Source organism: Lampris incognitus, chromosome 2, assembly GCF_029633865.1.
Source record: "Lampris incognitus isolate fLamInc1 chromosome 2, fLamInc1.hap2, whole genome shotgun sequence".
Lineage (NCBI taxonomy): Eukaryota > Metazoa > Chordata > Actinopteri > Lampriformes > Lampridae > Lampris > Lampris incognitus.
Genome location: NC_079212.1, coordinates 17,092,848 through 17,119,104, shown reverse-complemented (window position 1 = coordinate 17,119,104; position 26,257 = coordinate 17,092,848). Strand labels below are relative to the sequence as shown.

The 26,257-nt window shown below is 47.4% G+C and overlaps 1 protein-coding gene across 1 annotated transcript in view; it reads left to right on the top strand.

The window, feature by feature from the left end:
• Positions 1–26,257, top strand: part of LOC130107579 (cadherin-4-like) — a 333,350-nt gene that overhangs the window by 219,433 nt on the left and 87,660 nt on the right. Inside the window, exon 4 of the mRNA XM_056274241.1 lies at positions 21,931–22,157. Within this exon, the coding sequence (XP_056130216.1) occupies positions 21,931–22,157 (227 nt within the window). The remainder of the gene's footprint in view (positions 1–21,930; positions 22,158–26,257) is intronic.

Here is a 26,257-nt window from a genome sequence, read left to right as displayed (position 1 = left end):
AGGAACCAGACGTGAAATACAGCTCAGCTGTAGGATACCACACAGTTTCATGCACTCTGATGGAGTTCACAGACACACCAACAGGGACAACCGCCTTTGGCAGTTTTTTGACTTTGCTACAATGCTTTACATCTCTAAAACACATTTGCCTAGAGGGTATCTCAGCTCCAAATGCCTCGCACAATGCTTTACAACATTGGCACTATCATTTGTGCGAAGCACGAGGTGTGCAATTGTCCGTGCTGAGAGCACCTTGATAGTAAGACTGGAGAAACTAAACAATACTTATTTCCACATTCTGATATATATATATCTCACTGTATGTATTCCATTCTCCTGTTGGTCATCTTTGCCTGCAGTCACTTGTTATCTCTCCCCGGCTCTTCCCACCCTTCCAGCTTCACATTAGCACGTCCCATGCAGATGGTGTGGTCTAATTGTGCCGGCGTTTTGCCGTTATTCTGCCTCCTTCCCTCCACCGCGCCATCTTCCAGGCTGAACAGATGATCACGGCCTCTGGTTTCTCTCCTCGGCCCCAAAGGCTCTGGAGGATGTTCTCATTAACAGCTCTTGTCAGAGAAACCTGCTAGCGCCGTTAATTTATTTCCCCTGAATGCACCGCACATATTGTTGACCACACATGTAAGCACACACACACACACTTGCACACATGCACACACAGACTGACAGACAGACACACACACACACACACACGCCAGAAGCTGCACAAGGCTTCTGTGGAGGAGCTCTGGGTCCTGCTCCCTGCTGGGCTGCACAACAATTAGCTGCGATGAAGACTAGCGCCACATCTCTGGCAGGCTGACTAATGATACGTATATGTGCATTTGTTTATGATATGCTTGCGTTCGTGCTGGAGGGTGTCTTACAGGGGTGAAGGTCTGTGTGAGTGTGAGTGTGTGTGTGTGTGTGTGTGTCTATGTGTGTAGGTGTTGTACACCTCTGTCTGTGTTTGGATCTCTATGAGCCCTTGTCTGCCAGCCTCCTCCAGCAGCAGCCGCTGTGATTCCCTCTCCGTAGCAGTGCCCTCCTCTACTGCAACGTTCCCCACCCCTGCCTCTACTCTGGGCGCTGTAGATGAAGTCCACCGTCACACACAAACGCCACACATTATTTTAGACAAACGAATATACAGTGAAAACAGTCCTGCAGGTATCCTTAGGAACTTTCAGTCATCTGTTGGGATATGCCACGTTAATGCTTTACAAGCCAACTGACACTTTTAAGGCCCTCTGGTCACCTCTCTGTATGGCGCACACATTCTGCCTGCAGTTTGGCCCAGTGATGGGGACGCACACACACACACACACACACACACACACACACACACACCACACAAAACAGCCACACCTACCCACTTGCTTACACACACACACACACACACACACACACACACACACACACACACACCACACACACACACACACACACACACACACAAGTACAATAACCAGCATGTGTACACAAGCACACACACACATACACATATATCCTCAGGAAGCTTAATTAGTGAACATCAGTGACTAACACCTCTTTCTTTAGCCCGGCTATATAACACTTAGCTCCTGCTGGAGGATGACACACACACACACAAACACACACACACACACACACACACACACACACACACACACACACACACACACACACACACACACACACACACACACACAGTGCACTTCAGCTAGTTGATGAGTCGCCCTGTTTGTCACCATAGTTAATGGAATTGTGTCGTTTAAAGTGATCTGGATGTCCAGCTACTGACGTGTCCCACAGGGTTTCAGTCTACAGGAGACGTGCTGCAGAAGCCCGTCAGCTCCATTGTATTGTAACTGTCAAAGTAACATCACACATTTATTGTTCTGGCTTCACACCGAAGGTGTTTTGCAAAAGTAATCTCAATTTGTATGTTTTCACCAAGTTTCAACCTCAAAAAAACTGATAACTTGTTTTTACAGGTGTAAATATACACACTACTACTACTTTCAGCTGCTCCCGTTAGGGGTCGCCACAGCGGATCATCCGTTTCCACCTCTTCCTGTCCTCTGCATCTTCCTCTGTCACACCAGCCACCTGCATGTCCTCCCTCACCACATCCATAAACCTCCTCTTTGGCCTTCCTCTTTTCCTCTTCCCTGGCAGCTCCATATTCAGCATCCTTCTCCCAATATACTCAGCATCTCTCCTCCACACATGTCCAAACTATCTCAATCTTGCCTCTCTTGCTTTGTCTCCAAACCGTCCAACCTGAGTTGTCCCTCTAATATACTCGTTCCTAATCCTGTCCTCCTTCATCACTCCCAGTGAAACTCTTAGCATCTTCAGCTCTGCCACCTCCAGCTCCGCCTCCTGTCTTCGTCAGTGCCACTGTCTCCAAACCATATAACATAGCTGGTCTCACAACCATCTTGTAAACCTTCCCTTTAACTCTTGCTGGTACCCTTCTGTCGCAAATCACTCCTGACACTCTTCTCCACCCACTCCACCCTGCCTGCCCTCTCTTCTCTTCACCTCTCTTCTGCACTCTCCATTACTTTGAACAGTTGACCCCAAATATTTAAACTCATCCACCTTGTATTTTGTATCTTATGATGGTGTAAATATACACAGACGGGTGACAAAATGGTTTGGGTCCACTTGTCCTCTTAGAGAGACGGATCACTGTAGATCAATATAAAGTTATTCTGGATGATCGCCTTTATCCTATGATGAAACTTTCCTTTTGTTTTTTCTTTTTTTTTTCTTTCCCCCCGTTTTCTCCCCAGTTGTATCTGACCAATTACCCCACTCATCTGAGCCGTCCCGGTCGCTGCTCCACCCCCTCTGCACGATCCAGGGAGGGCTGCAGACTACCACATGCCTCCTCCGATACATGTGGAGTCACCAGCCGCTTCTTTTCACCTGACAGTGAGGAGTTTTGCCAGGGGGGACATAGTGCATGGGAGGATCACGCTATTTCCCCCAGTCCCCCCCCCCCGACCAGGCGCCCCGACCAACCAGAGGAGGCGCTAGTGCATCGACCAGGACATATACCCACATCTGGCTTCCCACCCGCAGACACAGCCAATTGTGTCTGTAGAGATGCCCAACTAAGCCGAAGGTAACACGGGGATTTGAACCGCTGATGCCCATGTTGGTAGGCAACGAAATAGACCGCCATGCTACTCAGACACCCCATGATCAAACATTTCTATCCTGATGGGAGTGGTCTCTTCCAGGATGATCTGATGGGAGTGGTCTCTTCCAGGATGATCTGATGGGAGTGGTCTCTTCAGGATGATCTGATGGGAGTGGTCTCTTCCAGGATGATCTGATGGGAATGGTCTCTTCCAGGATGATCTGATGGGAGTGGTCTCTTCCAGGATGATCTGATGGGAGTGGTCTCTTCCGGGATGATCTGATGGGAGTGGTCTCTTCCGGGATGATCTGATGGGAGTGGTCTCTTCAGGGATGATCTGATGGGAATGGTCTCTTCCAGGATGATCTGATGGGAGTGGTCTCTTCCAGGATGATCTGATGGGAGTGGTCTCTTCCAGATGATCTGATGGGAGTGGTCTCTTCCAGGATGATCTGATGGGAGTGGTCTCTTCCAGGATGATCTGATGGGAGTGGTCTCTTCCAGGATGATATGATGGGAGTGGTCTCTTCCAGGATGATCTGATGGGAATGGTCTCTTCCAGGATGATCTGATGGGAGTGGTCTCTTCCAGGATGATCTGATGGGAGTGGTCTCTTCCAGGATGATCTGATGGGAATGGTCTCTTCCAGGATGATCTGATGGGAGTGGTCTCTTCCAGGATGATCTGATGGGAATGGTCTCTTCCAGGATGATCTGATGGAATGGTCTCTTCCAGGATGATCTGATGGGAGTGGTCTCTTCCAGGATGATCTGATGGGAGTGGTCTCTTCCAGGATGATCTGATGGGAATGGTCTCTTCCAGGATGATCTGATGGGAGTGGTCTCTTCCAGGATGATCTGATGGGAGTGGTCTCTTCCAGGATGATAATGCTCCCATCCACAGGGCACGATGAGTCACTGAATGGTTTGAAGAGGGTGAACATGATGTAAACCATATGCTATGACCTTCACAGTCACCAGATCTCAACCAGTTAAACACTTGTGAGAGATTTTGGACCAACGTGTTAGACAGCGCTGCCGGCCACCATCATCAAAGCACTGTTTGTTGACCATTTGTTGAACTTTTAGTTCGGCTCCTGTCCGAATTAAACTTAACAACCACTAATTGCATGGTCCGGCCACCCCAGTCCACCCTGGAGAGCCAGGATCCCAGCCAGCATCCCAGTCTGATGGCCGTCTTTCCACGAAGAAGGAATTGCCGTTGCCTCATATTGAAAAACCAAGATCTTTTTTTCTTTCTTTTTTCACCTCCCTGTACAGATCACACCGCTGTTTCTTTTTCCACGATTTAAACCTCAGGCGAATTTTGTTTGTTTGTTTTTTGATTTTTTTACTGTACAGTTGAAAATAGAGAACGTTTTGTCAAAGTTTTGATGGAGTGATGCTGATTAGATTGAAAAACACAACTTCTATTTCCTTCTGCAGCTGGCGAAAGCAATTTTGCTGCCGTTTGCTTCCTCCAAATAGCCTGAGAAAAACAAAGTGAAAATGTGGTGTGTGTGTGTGTGTGTGTGTGTGTGTGTGTGTGTGTGTGTGTGTGTGTGTGTGTGTATATATATATATATATATATATATATATATATATATATATATATATATATATATATATGATTTTCTGATGGAGCGGATGGAGAGTGAATGGATGACGAGCAGTCTGCAGTCTGGACACACACACACATGCACACACACCCTGACCTTGGGACTACTGTCACCAGAGTCTAAGTGGCGCTAGGGAGAAACTGAACAGACGATTGGGTGAGGGAGGCGAGGGGGGGCAAAAAAAAATTAGGATGTGTGAAAACAAACTCAAATCCTACAGGGCCCGACTGCCAGAAAGTGCTGAGAACAGCAGTGCATCTCAAAGTGAGCCGTGCTCTGTGAAAGACAAGACAAGCCATCACCCCTCCTTCTTCTTGCATCAGCCTCTCGTAACCGTTACCTCCACAGCCACCTCTGCCGCCAAAACACAGGGACATAAGCAATTCAACAGACATAGGTTTGACAGACTGACACACATGCACGCACACACACACACACACATACACACACACACACACACACACACACACACGCACGCACGCACGCACACATACACGCAGGCCTCTCTCTACAGTCGACTTCATTCCCCCAGCACTTTGTTAAGTCCCTATCTGTGCTGTGTGGTTAGACTATATCTGATCTGGTGCTGCAGGGCTTTAGGCACTGCAGTACAGTGTAAGGTGATACAGGATCTGGGGCCGGGGCTCCGGGGGGAGCCAACCTATAGTGTACATATGAAATCCATCATTGAATTTGTAGGCTATCGATCCAGGAAACAAAATGAACAGCACCCAGCAGAGTGCCTTTTTTTTCTTTTTCTTTTGCCCCCCCCCTCCCCTCTGCAACCACAGAATAGCAGGGTAAGAGACCAATTTGAATGACGTGGAGTCCCGGTTGCTGTGTTGTGAAATGAGAGGAGTGTATGGATATGGGCTGTGGTTTGCTGTGTAAATAAGATTGTAGCTATGCGTGTGTGTGTGTGTGTGTGTGTGTGTGTGTGTGTGTGTGTGTGTGTGCATGCACATGTGCGTGCTTGCATGATTGTATATTATATGGTGTGTTTGTGCGGCCCCAACAGCGACAAAACGAACCACTCAACTTGCAAACTCAGACGGATGAGCAGAGCGGAGACATGTTCTCCGCAGCTCAGTGTTTTGACTGCGGCTTTCGGTACACAAACACCGACCCACAGCGCATTCTATGGTGGAGGAAATTTGAGGAACTTACTACTTACTTTCCTTCTCCTCCTCTGTTTTGTTTTGGGGTTTTTTTCCATTTATTCTTTTTGTATGCCCCTTCTTTCTCTGCAGAGGGGCATTTGACTTCACGGGAGATGCTTTATTCAGCTTGATCTGTCTCCCTTTCTCGCACGCCTCCCTCCTAATCACTACTCTCTATTCCCTTTTTCCTTTCTCTGCACAAACACCCAAGGCGGATGGTGGTAGGGTGGAGGTGGGTGGGTGGGTGGAGGAGGGGGGGATGAATAATTAATGTAAACAGTACAGACTGAAGCAAATGTATGATTCTTTGTTTTTAATCATCGGGATGTGATTTACTAAGTGGGGAAAGTGTGGAGAATAGGTCTCAGGAGACCCATCTGATTATGCAACATCTCAAAGTATTTTGACTCTGGGCACCGAGCGATCCGTTTTCCCTTGTAACTTTTTTTAAACATCTTATCCATCTTAGTCGGATAGGATATCTTTGTCATGTAAACATGTAGCTGTAGTGTTTTTGTTTTTTTTTTGAAGGGGGGGGGCGCTTTTTGGGAGTGGCGGGTGTACTTTAGTTGGTCTACATATCTAAATAAGTGCTGATTTTCTCGACCTCCATCGAAGACACAGCAACACACAAGCAAGGTGCCGACACCAGCTCAAGCTCCGGGGGGGGGGGGGGGGGCGAATTGATGAGGACCAATCAAGCGCTTCTGCGGTTGTTTAGCTAAATGCTAATCCATCATTAGAGAAATGCTGGTAGGCCAGAAGCAGTTGGTGGATTGGTGGTGTTGTTTGTGGTGTGTGTGTGTGTGTGTGTGTGTGTGTGTGTGTGTGTGTGTGTGTGTGTGTGTGTGTGTGTGTGTGTGTTCGTGTGGCGGGAGGGAGGGGGGGGGGCGGTGGGCATCTTTGGACAGCCTGCATCAGGCACTTCTTTCAGTCACTCCATAACATGTAAAGGAAAGAAAGAGAAGTTAGATGGGACGGGATATTTTAAGAGAGAGGGGCTTTTGGCTGGCTGGGGGGGGGGGGGGGGCAGGGGCGGTCTAAGCCCCGTCTGGGACCTGTTGTCTTATGCTAACGTCTTCACAGAGAGAAAGCAAAGCAGTGAAGTAAAGTGTATCAGTGCTCAGCCAAACAAGAGACAGAGTAAAGCTGCTAATTTTACATAAGACCCCACCGGCCAACCATATCCAGGACACACACACACACACACACACACACACACACACACACACACACACACACACACACACCTTTACATTCACTGTATATATGCTGCACTGGTGCAATACACTGCTGCGTACTGAAGGCAGAAGCAGAAAAGAAAAAAACAAAGACATGAATAGAAATCAATGGAAAAAGGTGGTCAAGAATAACAGAATAATGTGCTGAATGGAAAACTTCAGAAGCCGTAATGCAGCTGTTGCTCCTCCACAACGTTTGTTGTACTTTCAATGACAAAGGGTAGCCCGCACGCTTTCGTCCGTGCCTCCATGTCCCTCTCATTCTCTCTATCTCTCTCTCTCATACCCTCACTCTTTTTTCTCTCTGTCCTTTTCCCCGCTCTGTCGTGCTATCCATCTATCCATCTGTCTCAATCTCTCGGGAGGCCAGCCCAATTAACTGTTTAAACAGCCATCTGAAAGTCCCATCCGTTCCAATGTGGCTGTGTGAGAGAGAGCCAGTTCATTCCGGGCCTAGCCAGAACTCCAGTGCCAGCGCCCATCCACACACACACACACACACACACACCACTCCTCTCTCTTGCACCGCGGTTGTCCGATCTGACTTCTACTCTCAAAAGGGCACAATACAATGGGGCAGATTGTGGCACAGTTCAGCATGATGCCAACTGGGCTCCTCTGTAATTGTGGGGACAGGGTACCAGGTGCCATGCGGAAAAAACACAATGCACTTTGAACCCTCTAAATGGCCGCATCCACCCCTATGCAGCTCTCACCACTACAATCTGCCCAGGACACAGTCTTCCTCTATTTTCTTCTCGCTTCAAGGAGATCGTTCTATTTCTCTTTCTCTCTCTCTCTCTCTCTCTCTCTCTCTCTCTCTCTCTCTCTCTCTCTCTCTCTCTCTCTCTCTCTCTCTCTCTCTCTCTCTCTCTCCTCTCTCTCTCTCTCTCTCTCTCTCTCTCCCTCTCTCAATTCAATATGTGCTTTATTGCATGACATACATTGTGTACATATTGCCAAAGCATGTAAAACAACACAACACAATACAACAATGATTATAATAATAACAACAACAACAATGATTATAATAATAACAGCAACACAACAATGATTATAATAATAACAGCAACAACAACAATGATTATGATATTTAAACAACAATAGTAGCAATAGGTGCCGTCATCCACTATCTCTCAGGTTGTGGCAAGATAATATAAATCTTGCTGCAATTCTCGCCGCTGGCCCCCCTCCAAGGACCACCCGCAGCTTACCTGCGTCATCCATTTCCTGGTACTCTGGAGTCACATGTTCCAGTTCCTGGACAAAAGCCCGGCACTGTTTTTCAAATCTGTCACATTTAAGGAGGAAGTGCAGCCTCTGTGTCCCCACCTCATCTGTCATGCACTGACCACGTGATCGTTGCTCTTTTGGCAACCACGTCTTTTTGTGTCTCCCCTTTTCAATGGCGAGACTGTGGTCACTGAGCCTGTATTGGTGAGGATCTGTCGCTGCTTCCTGTCTCTGACAGTTAAGAGGTATTCTTCCAAATCATAGTTTGTTTTTAGGCCCGATAGACTTCTAGTTTCTTTTGAGTTTTGATTTCAGCATTCCAATGTTTCAGATAATTGTTCTTGCTTTGTTTTATAGCCTGATTTATCATAATCTTTGTTTGGGATGCAGTGCTGGCCTGAGGTTGGTTGGTCTTAGTATTTGTTACAGGGTTAGTGAGTCTCAGAGCCAGCTGCTTCAGGGGACTCTTTTCGGGGGTTCATTTCTTGGGTTTTCAGAGCTTTAAAGTGCAATGTATTTGTTGGGCTTGTATTTAAGTGCATCCAGAAATTTAGAGATCTTTTTTGTACATTTATCGATAATGGAAACGGCCTAATTCTGCCCTACATGCGTTGTTTGGTGTTTTCTCTTGTATTTTCAGAATCATTCTACAGAATTCAGTATGTAGTGTTTCTGCTGGATGCTTGTCCCATCTAGTGTAGCTGGAAAGACTGAGTGGACCCCATACCTCACTTCCATATAGTGCAATGGGCAGAATTACACTATCAAACAATTTGCACCAGATGGAGATTGGTATATCAGTGTTAAAGAATTTATTTTTTATTGTATATAGAGCTCTGCGAGCTTTTTGTTTTAGGTTATTCACTGCCCTACTGAAACTCCCCGATGCTGTAATGATTAGACCAAGGTAAGTATATTGCATCGTATGTTTTAAGGTGATGCTACCTAGAGTCAACTGGTATCTATTTCCTGACATCTGGGCTTCTTCTGGAAGATCATTACTTTTGTTGGTTCTTTTTGGATTTATTGCCAGGGCCCAGTGCTGGCAATAGTCCTCAAGCAGGTCTAGTAGTTGTTGCAGCCATCTGCGGTTGGTGACAATAAAACTAGATCATCTGCATAAAGCAAAATTTCACTTCCATGTCATACAGGGGGAGACCTGGGGCTGCAGACTATTCCAGCCCACACCGCCAGTTCATTAATATATATATTAAACAGTGTCGGGCTAAGTCCACAGCCCTGTCTCACCCCTCTATTCTGAGTGAAGAACTCAGTGTGTTTGTCTCCAATCTTAACTGCACATTTGTTGTCCGAATACATTGACTTTATTATGTCATACACTTTACCCCCTACACCACTTTGTAAAAGTTTATAGTATAGTCCTTCATGCCAAATAGAGTCGAAAGCTTTTTTGAAGTCAATAAAACATGCAAATATTTTTCCATTTTTGGTTTGATTCACATTTTCATTTATGAGGGTGTGTAGGGTGTAAATATGGTCTGTAGTCCGGTGATTTGGGAGGAAGCCAATTGACCTTTGCTCAGGACATTGTGTTCGTTAAGGAGGGTTAGAATTCGATTGTTCAAAATGCTATTAAACACCTTCCCCAGACTACTGCTCACACAATGCCTCTGAAATTATTAGGATCCAATTTGTCTCCATTTTTATGAATAGGAGTTATAAGCCATTTGCTCCAGATGTCAGGAAAAAATCCCGAACTTAAAACAATGTTGAACAATTTGAGTACTGCCCTTTGCAGCTCAGGTGTGCTGTTTTTAAGCATCTCGCTTCTGATGCTGTCAAGGCCACAAGCTTTATTGGGTTTTAAGGATTTGAGCTTCTGTGCTAATTCTTCTTGTGGTTATTGGAAAATCCAGTGGGTTTTGGTTGTCTTTTATAGTGCATTTGAGCAACCGTAATTTTTGTTTGATCAGATTGTAATTGGAATTTGAGTGTTCTTGTTGGATTTCCGAATAGATATGTTCAAAATGATTTTTCCAAATTTTCTCCATTTTGGATAGGCAGGTCTTGTGGTTTTGTAGAGCTCAAACTATTCCACATTTCCCAGAATTGGTTTTGATTCAGGGAATGTTCTATTTCCTGTAGGGTTCTATCTACATGGCTTTGTTTTTTCATTCTTAATGTGTGTTTATATAGTTTTAATGTTTCGCTATATTTCTTTCTTATATCCATATCTTGAGGTTGGTAGTGTTTCAGGTTTGACAATTTTACGCAGTTCTTTTCTTATATTTTTACAATCGTTGTCAAACCATTTTTCATTTTCAGATTGTTTCTTTTTTCTGTTGTGGGTCCTTGGTAGGACCATGTTTGCTGCCATCTGAAAGATACAATTGATTTCATTGACAGCTTTGTTGGTATTGTCCTTATTAGTTTCAAAACGGTTTGTTAATGAAGTTAGTAATCATATTAAGTAATTTGGATGAATTCAGGATATTGATACATTTTTTCTGCGCTGTCTGCAGCCCATCTGTAGGTCTTATTAATTTTGAACAGCTTGCTGGGCTCCTCTATAGGCATTTGAGTCAGGTTAATAGTTTTGAAGAAAATCATAATTTTGGTTATGGTCAGAAAGAGGAGTTTGTTGTCTGACAGTGAATGCGTTGAAGGAGGTGGGGTCCATGTCAGTTATTGCATAGTCAACTACACTAGCTCCAAGACGTGAACAACATGTGAACCTTCCCAAAGAGTCTCCTCTGATCCTACCGTTAAGCGTGTACAGGCCAGAGGCGCGACAGAGGTGCACTAGCTCCTTACCCAGCCTTGTTCACAGTACAGTCGAGGGAGCTCCTTTAAATGAGGGTTGGTGAGAGGTATAGGGAATGTTGACCAAACCCATGTCTGTTACCCTGAGGGTCAATGGTATCACTCATTGAACCTGTTCTTGCATTAAAATCTCCGCACAGCAGCACATTTCCCTTGGCCTGGAAAAGGCTTACCTCTTCATGGAGATTACTCAGGAAATCCTCATCATAATATGGGGATTCAATTGGGGGAGGAATATAGAAGATATCTTTGTTTGATATGCCAATTTTATTGCTGAGTTTTAGCCAGCAGTGGGATGTTCCAATTTTAATTTCTGAAATGTGGTTGGTTAAACATCCTCTGTACCAAATCAAAATACCTCCAGAGTCTCGTCCACGATGTACTGAGTTAAGTTTATTTGATGGAATAATTATTTCTTTGTAACCTGAGGGACAGTGGGTGGTTATGTCTTCACGACACCAGGTTTCAGTTAATATGACTATGTCGACATTTTCGTTGTTTTTTAAGAAGTCAGGGTCTCTACTCTTCATCCCCAAAGGAAGATGAGAAGAGACCCTGGATGTTCAACAAGAGACAGAAAAAGAACGCATGAAAAGAAAATATACAATGAGTCTCTTTTGTGAGACAGAGAATTATCAAGTTACAGTGGAAGAAGACATATATGAAATATCATGATAACTCTTACCTAATACCTCACTATCGATATTGTGGGCATTATTATACACAACCAGAGCCAAATCAACACTCAGGATTCCCCCGTGTAAGTGGTTGCCCCATTAAGATCTGATGGCAACGTAGAGGTCTCTCTCTCTCTCTCTCTCTCTCTCTCTCTCTCTCCTCGTCTCTCTCTCTCTCTCTCTCCTCTCTCTCTCTCTCTCTCTCTCTCTCTCTCTCCTCTTCTCTCTCTCATTGCTGCCTCTACTCAAGCCACGGGCCTCCAGTCCATCTCTCCTGCCCTTCCAGCTCTGTTCTCCTCCCTTCACCGCTAAACTCTCCCCATCCCTTTCAACACTTGCCACCTCCTTCTAGTCAGGTTGGCTAGGAGAACATGACAATAAGGTCACATTACCCCCCCCCCCCCGCCCACCACACCCCAGACCCCTCCCTTCTTCTTCTCTGCTCCTCCTCATCATCCTTGTTGTGTAGGTGGTGAGAAACAAACCTTAGTAATTGAGAAATGTAAAGCTTTAGGTGATGACAGGGATGGTAAAGTTAAGAAAGAAAAGCAGAAGAAAAAATGGTGGCGTTGGGGCGTCCGGGTGGCGTAGTGGTCTGTTCCATTGCCTACCACCACGGGGATCGCCGGTTTGAATCACTGTGTTACCTTGCTTAGTTGGGCGTCCCTACAGACACAATTGGCCGTGTCTGCGGGTGGGAAGCCAGACGTGGGTATGTGTCCTGGTCGCTGCACCTAGCGCCTCCCTCTGGTCAGTTGGGGCACCTGTTTGGGGGAAAGGGTGAACTGGGGGGGGAGGTAGCGTGATCCTCCCATGCACTATGTCCCCCTGGTGAAACTTCTCACTGTCAGGTGAAAAGAAGCGGCTGGTGACTCCACATGTATCGGAGGAGGCATGTGGTAGTCCTGCAGCCCTCCCTGGATTGGCAGCGGGGGTGGAGCTAGCAACGGGGAAGGCTCGGAAGAGTGGGGTAATTGGCCGGATGGGTATATAAATAAATAAATAAAATGATGGCTCTGACCTTATCCAACTTATCCCCAGCTGCTCCTTTGCTTTCTTCGGCTGGTGCCAATAGAGGAGGAATAAATAGTAATTGACCGTCGTGGGAAGGGGCCCGCATAGCGTGTGTGATACTGGTCACATTAAGCAGACTGTTTTCTCTGACTGACCGACGAAGGAGTGCTGAGCTTGCTACTTGGTGCCAGGGCCATAGCAGGGAGGTTGCGAGGCCCTGTGGGAACTTGACGTGCGAGGTCCTGCTCATTTGACATGCATGCACATGAATCCCGGTCACAAGCACGTAGCTATTCTGGTTCTACTGCACGCAGCTATTCCACTTCTACTGTATGCATAATGTCGGTGCAATACATTTTTAACAAGTAGAATAAAACAGCATCATCATGCACATAGTCTCAGCTCTGACTCTTTGCTATTATAGTCTTTCAAAAGGAAAAAAAAAGGTCAACTGCAAAACTAATGGCTTCACATCATCAAGTCAGCTCAGCTGTCAGTTTATTTTGGCATGTTGAAGTATGACCGTATGTTCCAAGTCAATATTTCAGGTCTATAGCCCAGATTTCATTCAGATTGTAGATCATTTTTCAGACCGGTCATTACATGTAGCCTACGGCCACAGTCACCTGCACCCGCTAGCTTTGGACACCTGCTCAGCCACCACATCTCTGGAAGCGCCAACAAATTGATCCGGCGATGCTCGCAGTGACTTATGAAATTCTTCATTCTTTTTAATTTTTTCCTTTTCTCGGCACCCGACTCTTGTTTACGAAATCGGTCCTGCTCTCGTGCAGCCGACATTGTTTCCCCTTCTCCTTCTTCCTCACAGTGAGCAGCAAGATGGAGCACGCACTACGTAATGATGTAATATGGAAAATGAAGGGGGGGGGTGTCCGGAGTAGCATAGCGGTCTATTCCGTTGCCTACCAACACGGGGATCGCTGGTTCGAATCCCCGTGTTACCACTGGCTTTGTCAGGCGTCCCTACAGACACAATTGGCGGGTGGGAAGCCGAATGTGGGTATGTGTCCTGGTTGCTGCACTAGCGCTTCCTCTGGTCGGTCAGGGTGCCTATTCGAGCAGGGGGGGGACTGGGGTGAATAGCGTGATCCTCCCATGCGCTACGTCTCCCTGGTGAAACTCTTCACCGTCAGGTGAAAAGAAGCAGCTGGCGACTCCACGTGTATTGGAGGAGGCATGTGGTAGTCTGCAGCCCTCCCCGGGTCGGCAGAGAGGGTGGAGCAGTGACTGGGATGGCTCAGAGAGTGGGGTAATTAGCCAAGTGCAGTTGGGGAGAAAAAGGGGGAAAATATGAAAAATGAAAAAAACCTTGAATAAATTGTTATATTTCTTTCATGTGACCTTGACTATGCATAATGACACATAGGAATCCCCTTTTAGAAGCATGTTGGGCCAAGAATAATCATAAAAAGATATAGATTAAAAAGATAACAAAAACTGCAGGATTGCAGGCCTGGTGTGAGGCCCTAGAGGCGCCGGGTCCTGGGTGGTCACACACTTCACACAGCCCATGCGATGGTTCTGCTTGGGGCAGCAGGTTGCCAGTCTTGTTGGTCAGATCAGTGGGGAGAGATCGGTCCACCGCTTCACAGGACTTGTTCATATGTATAACTGGGCCATTGGGCTTCACCACTATTGTGTGGAGTGATTTTTATAATCTCTCCTGGTATAGTGTAATGACCCTACTGTGTGGGAGGGAAGCTATCTGGGAGTTTGTGTGTCTGTGTGTGTTGATGAGGAGGTAAAATTGGCACTGCTTGCATCCCCAATTGATCTGATAACAAGAGCCTGTGCGTATTCCAAGGTATTCCAGTTGTATGTCTGGCCCGTCATTCCATTGATATGCTGCTAGTGGAGCAGTACGCACAGCATATCGCCACTGAGACTTGTAGGTATGCAAATATATATTCATGCAAAAAGACACACACACAAACAGACACACACACACACAAACTGACAAGCGCGCATATTTGAGTTTTTTTCACCTCTGTGTTCAAGAGTTAGCGATTGTTGATAACTGGTATAATTTCTATGGATATTAGAAAACAAATAACAATGAGGTGGTAGAATTTGGGGGGGGGGGCTCACATGGCAGGAAAACTATAAACACCTGTGGCTCCTCTTGACTACAGCTGTGATTTGCCACCTACAGGTGCACACACACACACACACACACACACACACACACACACACACACACACACACACACAATTGTGTCTTTGTGCGTCTGTGTGTGGAGAGGCCTGAAGGACATCATCAACTACAATGCTGACCAGCTTGCCCAAATCTTCACACTGATCTTCAGCAGATCACTGAGCTGTGTGAAGCCCCCTCTTGCCTCAAGAACTCTACTATCATCCTGGTCCGCAAGAAACCCTGTATCTCAGCATTAAATGACTACAGGCCCGTCGCCCTTACGTCTCTAGCCATGAAATCCTTTGAGAGACTGCTGTTGGCCCACCTGAAGGACATCGCAGGCCCCCTTGTGGACCTCTGCAGTTTGCCTACCAGGCAAATAGGTCAGTGGATGATGCAGTCAACATGGGACTGCACTATATCTTGCAACACCTCGACTCCCCAGGGATATATGCAAGGGTCCTGTTTGTGGAATTCAGCTCAGCGTCCAAACCCATTGTCCCAGACATCCTCCACTCCAAACTCACCCAGATTTCTGTACCAGCTCCAACCTGTTAGTGGATCAAAAACTTCCGGACAGACAGCAGGCAGCGTGTGAGGCTGGAGAAAATCACTTCCAGCACCCGGACAATCAGCACTGGTGCCCCCCAGGGATGTGTGCTCTCCCCTCTGCTCTTCTCCCTCAACACAAATGACTGCATTTCAGGTGACCCATCTGTTAAACTCCTGAAGTATGCAGATGACACAATGATCATCAGCCTCAGCCGGGATGGTGACGAGTCTGCATACAGACAGGAGGTTGAACAGCTGGCCCTCTAGTGTGGTGATAACAACCTGGAACTGAACACTCTCACAACTGTGGAGATGACAGCGGATTCCAGGAGGAGACCCCCCCCAACACTGCCCCCCTCACCATACTCAACGCCACTGTGTCTGCTGTGGAAACCTTCAGGTTTATAGGATCCACAATCTCCCAGGACCTAAGGTGGGCATCCACCATAGACGCAATCATCAAAAAGGCCCAGCACAGGATATACTTTCTCCATCAGCTCAGGAAGTTCAACCTGCCTTAGGAACTCCTGATTCAGTTCTACTCTGCAATAGTCCAGTCTGTTTTCTGAACATCCATCAATGTCTGGTTTGGATTGACCTCCAAACAGGACAGGAACAGACTACAATGGACAGTCAGGACTGCAGAGAAAAATCATCGGTGCCAACCTGCCCCTCCAGTCAGGACTTAAACATCTCTAGAGTCAGGAAACGGGCAGGCAACATCACTGCATACCCATCACACCCTGGTCACAACCTGCTCCAGCTCCTCCCCTCTGGTAGGTACTACAGAGTACTGTACGCCAAAACAACCAGACACAAGAGCAGTTTCTTTCAGCGGGCTGTCACTCTGATGAACACTTAACATTGCCATAATAAATCTAAGCACACGGCATATACTGTATATTGTACATATACATGCATATTCTGTCATGTCCACCTACCTCGTGTATGAAAGTAACTTGCTACATATTTATTCCAGCATCTTTGCACTCTGAACCATTGCACTATTGCGTTCCTGTTTCACCTGTATATATAAGCATTCCTTGTATATATTCTTGAAGATTGTTGTGTTGTTATTCTATGAAAGTACATTGAGAGCCACTAAACCGGAGTCATATTCCATGTATGTGCAAACATACATGGCCAAATAAAGATGACTCTGATTCTGAATGTTGCACACCTGCACATTTTCTTATCCCTGTGGTTATGTGAAGTATGTTCTTGCAAGAGTTCAAACCTGCAGTCTGCGTGCATCCGCACAATCGCCAACATTTAAACACACACAGACACACACGCACACAAACATACATGCGGGCTTTGATATGCGGATATGCGTAAAGATACCGCTCGCTGTCACCCCCACCCTCAGTGTGAAGCCACAGCCTGCAGGCCTCTGCCAACCACAACCGCAACACTACTGCACTACTGGCCTCATGCCCAGCTGAGAGAGAGATGAGACAATGTTCGCAGGATGGAGAGAGAGAGAGAGAGAGAGAGAGAGAGAGAGAGAGAGAGAGAGAGAGAGAGAGAGAGAGAGGGAGGGAGAGAGATGGGGACAACAGACCACCTGCTGCTTTTTATTTTTTCCATATTTGACTCTTTCACAGAGCTGAGCACTTACCATTACAATAAAGCTTGTTTTGAGTTAGATTTTTGACTTCCTCTTTGTTAATACAACAAGGCTGCCTTCCAAAACTCCATTTACACAAGCTTTTGTTTGCCAACTGGTGTATTTATTTCCCCCACCTCCACCATCACACCACCACCAGCCTCCACACATCCCTTCCCCCACTGCCTCCCCCATGCAAACCTAATGTCTCTACCGAGGCTGCAAGGAAGATGATAGAAGGGTTAAAGGATTAGTAGGGGGAGGAGGAGGAGGAGGAGGAATGGGAAATAATGCAAACCAGGCTTTTGTAGGGAGCATGCTCATGCAGCGACCAGCAGCTATGTGCTTCGCTGTTTGTTGTCCACTTTTATCGTTTCATCTGTTGTGAAAGCATTGCGTGCAATGATCAAGTAGTTTTCAAGGTCATCGTTAATACCGTCTCCTGTTACGCTGAAGATGCGGAGCTGACAGTTGGTGTTTTTATTGTGGATGGCATTTCACCTAGTCAAAAGTTGGCAAGATCTTCTGCTGACAACTCAGATTCAGTACATCAGAGTTTCTTCTCCGGCGGAAGAATCGCCCGCATCGCAACCCACCTACGGATCTAACCTTCCCAAACGTTGATCCATTTTATCACAACCATGGTCAAAAGGCGTTTTCCAGCGAGTTCCATAGGGAAGTGAGAAAGTGGGGAAAGAGGGGTGGAGCTCGGGCGAGGGTGAAACGTCAACCCCTGTCTAACATTCCGCTGCCCTCTATCATCCTAATAAATGCCCAATCTCTTTGCAGTAAGACTGATGAACTTCAAGCCCATGTACAGCTCCAACATGGATTGAGAGAGGCCTGTGTTCTGGCTGTGATGGGGACATGGCTAGCGGAGCGGGACTTGCACTCGGAGTAGGTGATAGATGGGTTTGATGCGCCCGTAGGCATGGATTGAGATGCCCAAATTACTTGCGAAACACTAGGTGGCGGAGTATGTCTCTACGTTAATGAATGATGGGGTTAAACTGTTTTGGTATAGGGAGAGACTGTGTACTAAGGATATCGAACTGCTAACAGTGTTACTGCATCCCCGTTATTTGCCCAGGGAGTTCCCTCGGTTATTTGTTACCATGGTCTACATTCATCCAAAGGCAAATGAGAATAATGCCATGGAGACGATTCTGCAGGGGGCGCAGAAACTTCAATCTCTGTCTCCCAATGCCCCCAACATTGTCCCCGGTGATTTTGATAATTGCACTTTGACTAAAAATCTGAGAAACTTCTATCGATACGTGCCGTGCCCGACAAGACATAACGAGGTCCTGGACCTGCGTTTCAGGTCTGTCAAGGGAGCATACAAATCTTTACTACCTCTGCCCCCGCTGAGCACGGAAGACCACAACTGTGCGTGCACCTTATGCCAGTGTATCGCACAGCTCTGCAGAGGGGGAAATTGCTCACAAAGCAGGTCAAGAACTGGACTGTCAATTCCTCATCGACTCTGTAGGGATGCTTGGACTGTCCTGACTGGGACGTGTTTGTTGACTCCAGTAATGATATTGATGAACTCGCTGATGTTGTTAGCTCTTGGCTGACTTATTGTGAGGATAGTTATTCCAGAAAAAACCTGTGAAGATTTACCCTAATAGTAAGCCCTGGGTTAGTAGGTCACAAAAGGTTTTTTTTTTTACCCCCCCTCCTTTTTCTCCCCAATTGTACCCGTCCAATTACCCCAATCTTCCGGACCATCCCAGTCATTGCTCCATCCCCTCTGCCGATCCGTGGAGGGCTGCAGACTACCACATGTCTCCTCCAACACATGTGGAGTCGCCAGCTGCTTCTTTTCAACGACAGTGAGGAGTTTCACCAGGGGGATGTAGCACGTGGGAGGATCACGTTATTCCCCTGTTCCCCCCCCCCCCCGAACAGGCGCCCCGACCGACCAGAGGAGGTGCTTGTGCAGCGAACAGGACACATACCCACATCCGGCTTCCCACCCGCAGACACGGCCAACTGTGTCTGTAGGGACGCCCGACCAAGACGGAGGTAACACGGGGATTCAAACCAGCGATCCCCATGTTGGAAGGCAACAGAATAGACCACCACGCCACCCAGACACCTTGCTTTACCTTTTATTAAAACACCCAGAGGGCAGTAAATATCATGCCAAGCTGCTGTTTGTTGATTGTTCATCAGCGTTCAACACCATTCAACACAACTTGCTGGTGGATAACCTACTTTGGTGTTGACTCTAGTTTGGCTGGTTGGATCCTTGACTTCCTCAGCAGTACCCAGTGGGTGAGGGTACATAAGTGCATGTCAGGGGAACTCTCTACAGGTTCACCCAAGGGATGTGTCCTCTCACCACTCCTTTATATTCTGTATACAGATAACTCTCAAAGCCAGTTTGAGAACCGCTATATTCTGAAGTTTGCACATGATTCAGTAATAATTAGTCTCCTCCACCATGATGAATCAAGACACGGCCCTGTGGTTGATTGTTTTTTCAAACTAGTGCAAAAATTCATTCCTTCAACTCGACGTATCAAACAAAAGATGGGCATAGACTTAGGACACCATCCTCTTCCCACTCAGCGCACCATCGCCGAGGGTCAAGAGCTGGAATCTGTTGTCAGCTATAAATAGCTCGGTCCACTCATTGATAACATCTCGCTTTTTGAATGTAATACCGAAATGGTTTGTAGGAGAGGCCACCAACAACTTTCCTGCCTACGGAAACTCACCGAGTTTCACACTGACAGGTCCCTGATGATTCTCTTTTACAAATCCTACGTAAAATCACGCTTATCATTTTCCTTTGTCAGTTGTTGTGGCAGTCCAAATCTCTAATCCAAGAGTGCACTGGCTAAACTAGTGAAAACAAGCTTCAAAATTATAGGTATCGAGCAAGAGTAGCCTGTCTGTTCTGTATTACCGTCAGGTGGTGGAGAGGGCTAATTCCATGCTGTCTGACTATGCTCACCCTCTTCATCAGGAGTTTCAATTCCTACCCTCTGGCACCTGCTTCGGATTCCCCTTTCATCAAGACAAAAAGATGCAAGCACTCATTCATCCCCACAGCCATTACCCTCCTCAGCTCGGGGGGGCGAGGGTAGCTTGCCCATCATGACTGTATAGAAGTACTTGAAGGGTGATATTTACGTTGATTCTGATTATGTTGTGGCCGCTATTGTTGTATTTTGATTGTAATAGTATGCTGGTCATACGGTGTGCGTGGGGATGACAGGATGGTCACTGCATTGCTGTTATTGCTGCTCCGATGATTATGCTTGTTCGTTGGTGCGGTGCTGCTGAGTCTGTGTTAGCGATCTCGTTTGTTTTTTTTATGTTGCACTTCATGCGGCAGTAGTAATTGCCCTTCGGGGACAAATAAAGTTGAAGTTTTCTTTTTACAGTTACACAGAAAGGGAACAAGGGACAGAGGCCCCCCTCCACCGGTTAGACAGTCGTAATCTACCGTTCATTTCCTGTCTCCACCCGTCTAGACTGTATTGGATGGTTGTCCCTCCTCCACCACCTGTTACTGTACCGTCACATAGAGTAGGGGGTTGTGTGTTGCTGGGGTGTTGCAGTGGCCAGGGTATCTGGATATAGGATATTTTGGGGCCACCGAGATGACAGCGACAGAACAAAGAGACGCTTTTACTCCGAGTTTATCTTCTGTAATGGAAGTCCTGCCTCGGCTCTTGCACAGGCACACTGTGGGTGGGCGAGGGGTGGGCGGGTGAGAAACTGAAAAGACTGTGAGGAGTTACGGCCTTGAGTCCAAGGCCCTCTTCGATGTGCCGTCTAGACGTTCTGATTCCAGAGAGAGGAGTGTGGGAGTGTGGGTGGGTAAAATAGGGGGGAGGGGTACCAGGGAGGACATGATTCTGTAGGCCGAGGCTTTGGTTTCTCTTGGCACTGATTGAACTCCTTGTTGACTGTGTGAAAGAGGGTTGCACAACAGTGTGAGTGAAAGAGGGCTCTCACAATGCAGAAAACTGGAGTCAGAATTGAGGGCTGGATACCAGACAATGTGGAGATGGAAATTTACAATAGCCGTATTACACACAAAACCCCCTCTTCCTCGCTCTCCGTCTCTCTCTCTCTTGACCCGACCTTCCTCTGCAGGATTAAGTGTGTCTGTAAATTCAAAGGGCGATGAACGAGGATTTGATTTTTGTATTTTTTTTTATTTTATGTAATTCTTTTAATTTCAAGCTTCTCTGCTGCATCGTAGCCAGTAGCTGGAGTCAATAATGTGTTAGGCAGATATAGTGTGAGGAAGCTCCACTGGCTAAGGTTAGAGTTTACTTTGGTCCCTGCTCATACATCCTAATGAGCTTTCACTCTGCATCTGTTTAATGAGTGTGCGTAATTAGGAGGGCAGGGTATAGACGTAGCTTTTTCATAAGGAAGCAGAATCCGAGTTTTCATCTTTTTTTTCTTTTTTTTCCCTCCACATGGAATGAGAAGTGTTTATTGAATTGCGATAATCCTTATCATTAACATAGATCCAGTTGGACTCACCGACATGGGTCATTTCGTGTCATATTGACTTAAAATTGTAATCTCTCTTCTGTGTAATGAGCAACTAACCAAATAGTGTAGTGGGCCTTCATTTTCTGTGTATATGCAGGCATGCTACGAGATGTGCACGAGTGTGTTTAAGTGCTTTCTTTTATAGCCATTCGTGGTTGCATTTCGTGCTTCCTCTCAGCCTGGTGTGTGAATGGCCGCCTCTCTTCTGTCTCTGCAGTGAAGTTTGATGACTGCATGGGGAACGACGGCGTGGTCTTCGAGAGCACCGACCCCAGCTTCAGCGTGCGACCGGACGGGTCCGTCTTCGCCAAGCGATATCGAGCCACTCTGGAAGAACCGGTCCAGTTCAAACTCACCGCTAGTGGTCCGCACACACACGTGTGGGAGACGGTTGTCCAGCTAGCCCTGACTGACCCGCTGACGTCTCAACAGAAAACCAATGAGGTGACACAACCACACCCACACACACACACACACACAAGTGTGCAGACACACAAACACACACAACAAGAGAATATTCACTCACACACTGCAAATGTCAGTTAGTGTCCAGAGTGTTTTCCAGCATATTCTCTGCGTTGGCCTGGGGTTAATAGTGGCTAAGAAACAGGTCAGAACCGATTCAAGTGTCAGAGAGAGAGAAAGAGATTGAGACAGAGAGACGGAGGGAAAATAACAGCTCGCACGCCGTCTCGAGCGAAAGAGTGCCGGTCTACTCAGCTATGCCTTGATGCTGAAAATGATCCCGTGCTTTGGTAACGCCACCCCCCCCCGACAGCGTTATGAAGAGCAGGGGGGGGACCAACAACAGCAGGCTCAGCGTTATCGTCCTCATTAACATTGAGGCGTGCAGGACTTGTGCCGTATGGCGTGAGTCAATATCAGCACGAGCATTGATCAATTACGACAACGCTCGGGAGATATGAGCTCTTGGTGCCGTCACGGCACAGTTCTCGGGGTCTAACAAAAGAGGTGGACCTGAGATTTGTTCAGAAACCATCTTTTTAGACACCATCAAAACCGTCTTTACCTCTACCACAACACAGACATTGACTGTAGTATGTATACACACGCACACGCACACGCACACGCACACACACACACACACACACACACACACACACACACACACACACACACACACACACACAGGCCTAACAGTCGTATAGACAACCCGTTGAAATTCAGGGGGGGGGGGGGGGGAATGGTGTAGCATAATTTGAGTTTCTCGGCAATAATTTCAAACTAAACAAGACATCTATGCGTGCATTATTAATACGCAGAATCATTATTTGATCATTTAAAGGGGTCCTGATCACATTAGTTGGAATGATTCCTGGCGATGTTACATCCTCACTTGAACGCCGGCCCAGCCTGAGAAGGAAGGCTCTCGCTAGCACCACCTTACCATGATGAAATGAGATGAAAACATGAAGTAAATGAACATTAATTCAGCTGTTTGTCCACTTATATATCGGCTAATGGCGGCTTCTCATCTACTCTGCTTGTTGTCATGGCAGAGAGTTGGAGTTGGAAATGAGTCACCTGCTGTAAGAAAAGCATCCACATTAAGTCTTGGTGACTTTGTTTGTCAGCGGGTGTGTTTGGGACAGACCAGCCCTGCTGCAGCCAGCATGCGGAAGTCTCTCAGAAGCTGTTTCAGGGAACAGAGTTCAGGGATGCTGTTCTGCACTCTAAACATGCAGAAATCGGGCAGGTTGTAATTTCTGTCATCGTCAGTAGCAGCCCGTCCTTCGTCCGCCTGATGCTCTTTTAACTCGGCTCCTTCCTCCTGCTAGCCATTTCCAGTGGAGACAAACACAAGATGCGTACTATGTGAAATATGGGTAGTTTTGCTATGACAGACTAACAATGCACACACAGAAAGAGGAGGAGGAGGAGGATTTCTGATGCCCTATTACTGAACTGTTTTGTCATTAGTTAGGGCTGCAAATGAAGCACATGCTGATACTGAGTCAGTAAAAGTGAGGGCTCTAGTTTCCGGACGGTGCAAGGCCTGCGCTAGTGACAGCTACGTTGGGCGTAAGGTGGGTTTTCTCTCGGCTGGGTGCGTTTGCTAATTTATGGGTTCGCCATGACATCGCTTGCACTGAAATGGGTGTGGGGGCGCAGTAGAGGCCGTGTCAGTCAAAATCAGGTGACGCAGTGCTAGTTTGGTGTCATCCATCCATCCATTACCCAAACCGCTTATCCTACTCAGGGTCGCGGGGATGCTGGACCCTATCCCAGCAGCCACTGGGCGGCAGGCGGGGAGACACCCTGGACAGGCCACCACTCCATCACAGGGCCGACACACACACACACACACACACACACACACACACACACACACACACACCTAGGGACAATTTAGTATGGCCGATTCACCTGACCTACATGTCTTTGGACTGTGGGAGGAAACCGAAGCCCCCGGAGGACAATGACATGTGAAAGGGCAGCCTGTCGAATAATTATGTTTGCGTGTTTGTCTCATACATCACACCGGACCCGGTGTTCATGTTTGCTGTACGCGCACCTGGCGACTCTGCACCTCCCGAACAAGGACATCCGTTTCCTCCCGGGACCGACTTTTCTGCTGTAGCCGGTGTTTACCTCCGCCGCCCATTACGAAACTGGCAGGTCGCCACGACAGAACGCGCACTGCAGGGCGTCCGGGTAGCGTAGCGGTCTATTCCGTTGCCTACCAACACGGGGATCGCCGGTTCGAATCCCCGTGTTACCTCCGGCCTGGTCGGGCGTCCCTACAGACACAATTGGCCGTGTCTGCGGGTGGGAAGTCGGATGTGGGTATTTGTCCCGGTCGGTGCGCTAGCGCCTCCTCTGGTCGATCAGGGCGCTCCAGCAGAGAGGGGGTGGAGCAGTGACCGGGACGGCTCGGGGTAATTGGCCAGATACAATTGGGGAGAAAAGCGGGGGGGGGGGATTAGAAAGAGAGAGCGCACTGCTTTTAGAGGGAAGTAGAGGAGCTGATGTGATTGGCCGTAAGAGGAGCCCGCCCCCACCACGCCTCCTGATATGTCTGCCCTCTAAGCCAACCCTTCTAGAAACTGCGCCCGATTACCGCCAGCACAGCATGTCCCGGAATTAGCAGGAAGTGCTGGCCACACCTTAGACCGAATAACACCGTGAACCAGAGCAGGCGCCTCCGACTGTACTATGACCCGGAAACTAGAGCCCTGACTGTTTATGTACTCCAGTACACACGCCAAATAAAAAACTTAGTGCTGCTGCCAACATGTAATTTTGAGCCATTTCCTTTGGATGGCGGTCGGTGTGTGTGTGTGTGTGTGTGTGTGTGTGTGTGTGTGTGTGTGTGTGTGTGTGTGTGTGTGGTGAGAGAGGGTGGAACTGTCTCAGGTCTATTTGCTTGACCAAAGCAATTGGTGTGACAAAGCTCATTGTTATGGGGAGAATCGGTGTGCGGTGGGACATCAGCCAACAAAGGATCAACTGTGTTTATGGGAGCGGGTGGAGGGCTCGGTGGGTTGTCGCAGGGTAACCACAGGTATTTTGGCGGACATCACCCTCGCTGTTTCAGATTTTTTTTTAAAATGTATTTTCTCTATGGAGCTGGGAGTTTTTTTACTGTAGATTAGGCTATGAATAATAATCAGGCTGTATCTGCACCCAGTCAGCAGACACAGCGCGATGAAGATGTCGGGCGGCCGTGAACAGATGGACAGACAGCCCAGACAGACAGAGGGGGGGTCAGAGGTAGCACCCTGCAGACTCACTACATATTGAAACAAACCTGTACGCGGAGGCCGCGGATGCAGCGAGCGGGGGAATGCTGAAACACAATGTGATGTTTCATTATGGAAATGGCGCTTTGTGGCGTGCTCTGCTGAATAATAACTTCCAGATGTCTGGGTAGCCAGGGGCTGGCTGATATCAAAGCGAGCGAGGTTTGGGGAGGCAGCGGCGAGGAGGGGGAAGAGCCGGGACCTGAGCCAGCTGGCTAAAGCTGATGGCACCGGGGCTGGGGGCTGCATCCATTTCCATTTCACACTCACTGACTCCCGCTCACATAGTAATAGTGTTCATGAGCGTGCGCGTATATGTGTGTGTGTGCGAGAATGTATGCATTTTCTTGTTGCTGCTTTTTTTTTTTTAAACAGACACAAATCACCCAATGAACCTGGCTTCTAACTCGGCCACTCACTCACAAACCGACATCCAGTCTCTCATCTAGCTGCACCATCTGTGATTTGGGGGAGGGGGGGTGCAAGGGGTTCAACTGGAAATGTGCAGTCGATACAAAATTGAGCAGTACAAAGTCGCACAACAGTTGTGCTTCCCATCTACGAGAGTGTATCCTCGTTTGCCTTTCCTTGAGAGACTGTGCCGGGGCCAGACAGATATTTATGCTAATGCTTTTGTCACAGAATTACACTGATTTTGTGTCTCTGCTCATAACAACGTGCAGTGATGTGTGTGGTTGTGTCAGATTGAGAGCAGAGTCTGAAATTTAAAGCCTTAAGTGTCTAGTTTCAAGTGTTGTGTGTGCCAAGGCCACAGACCGA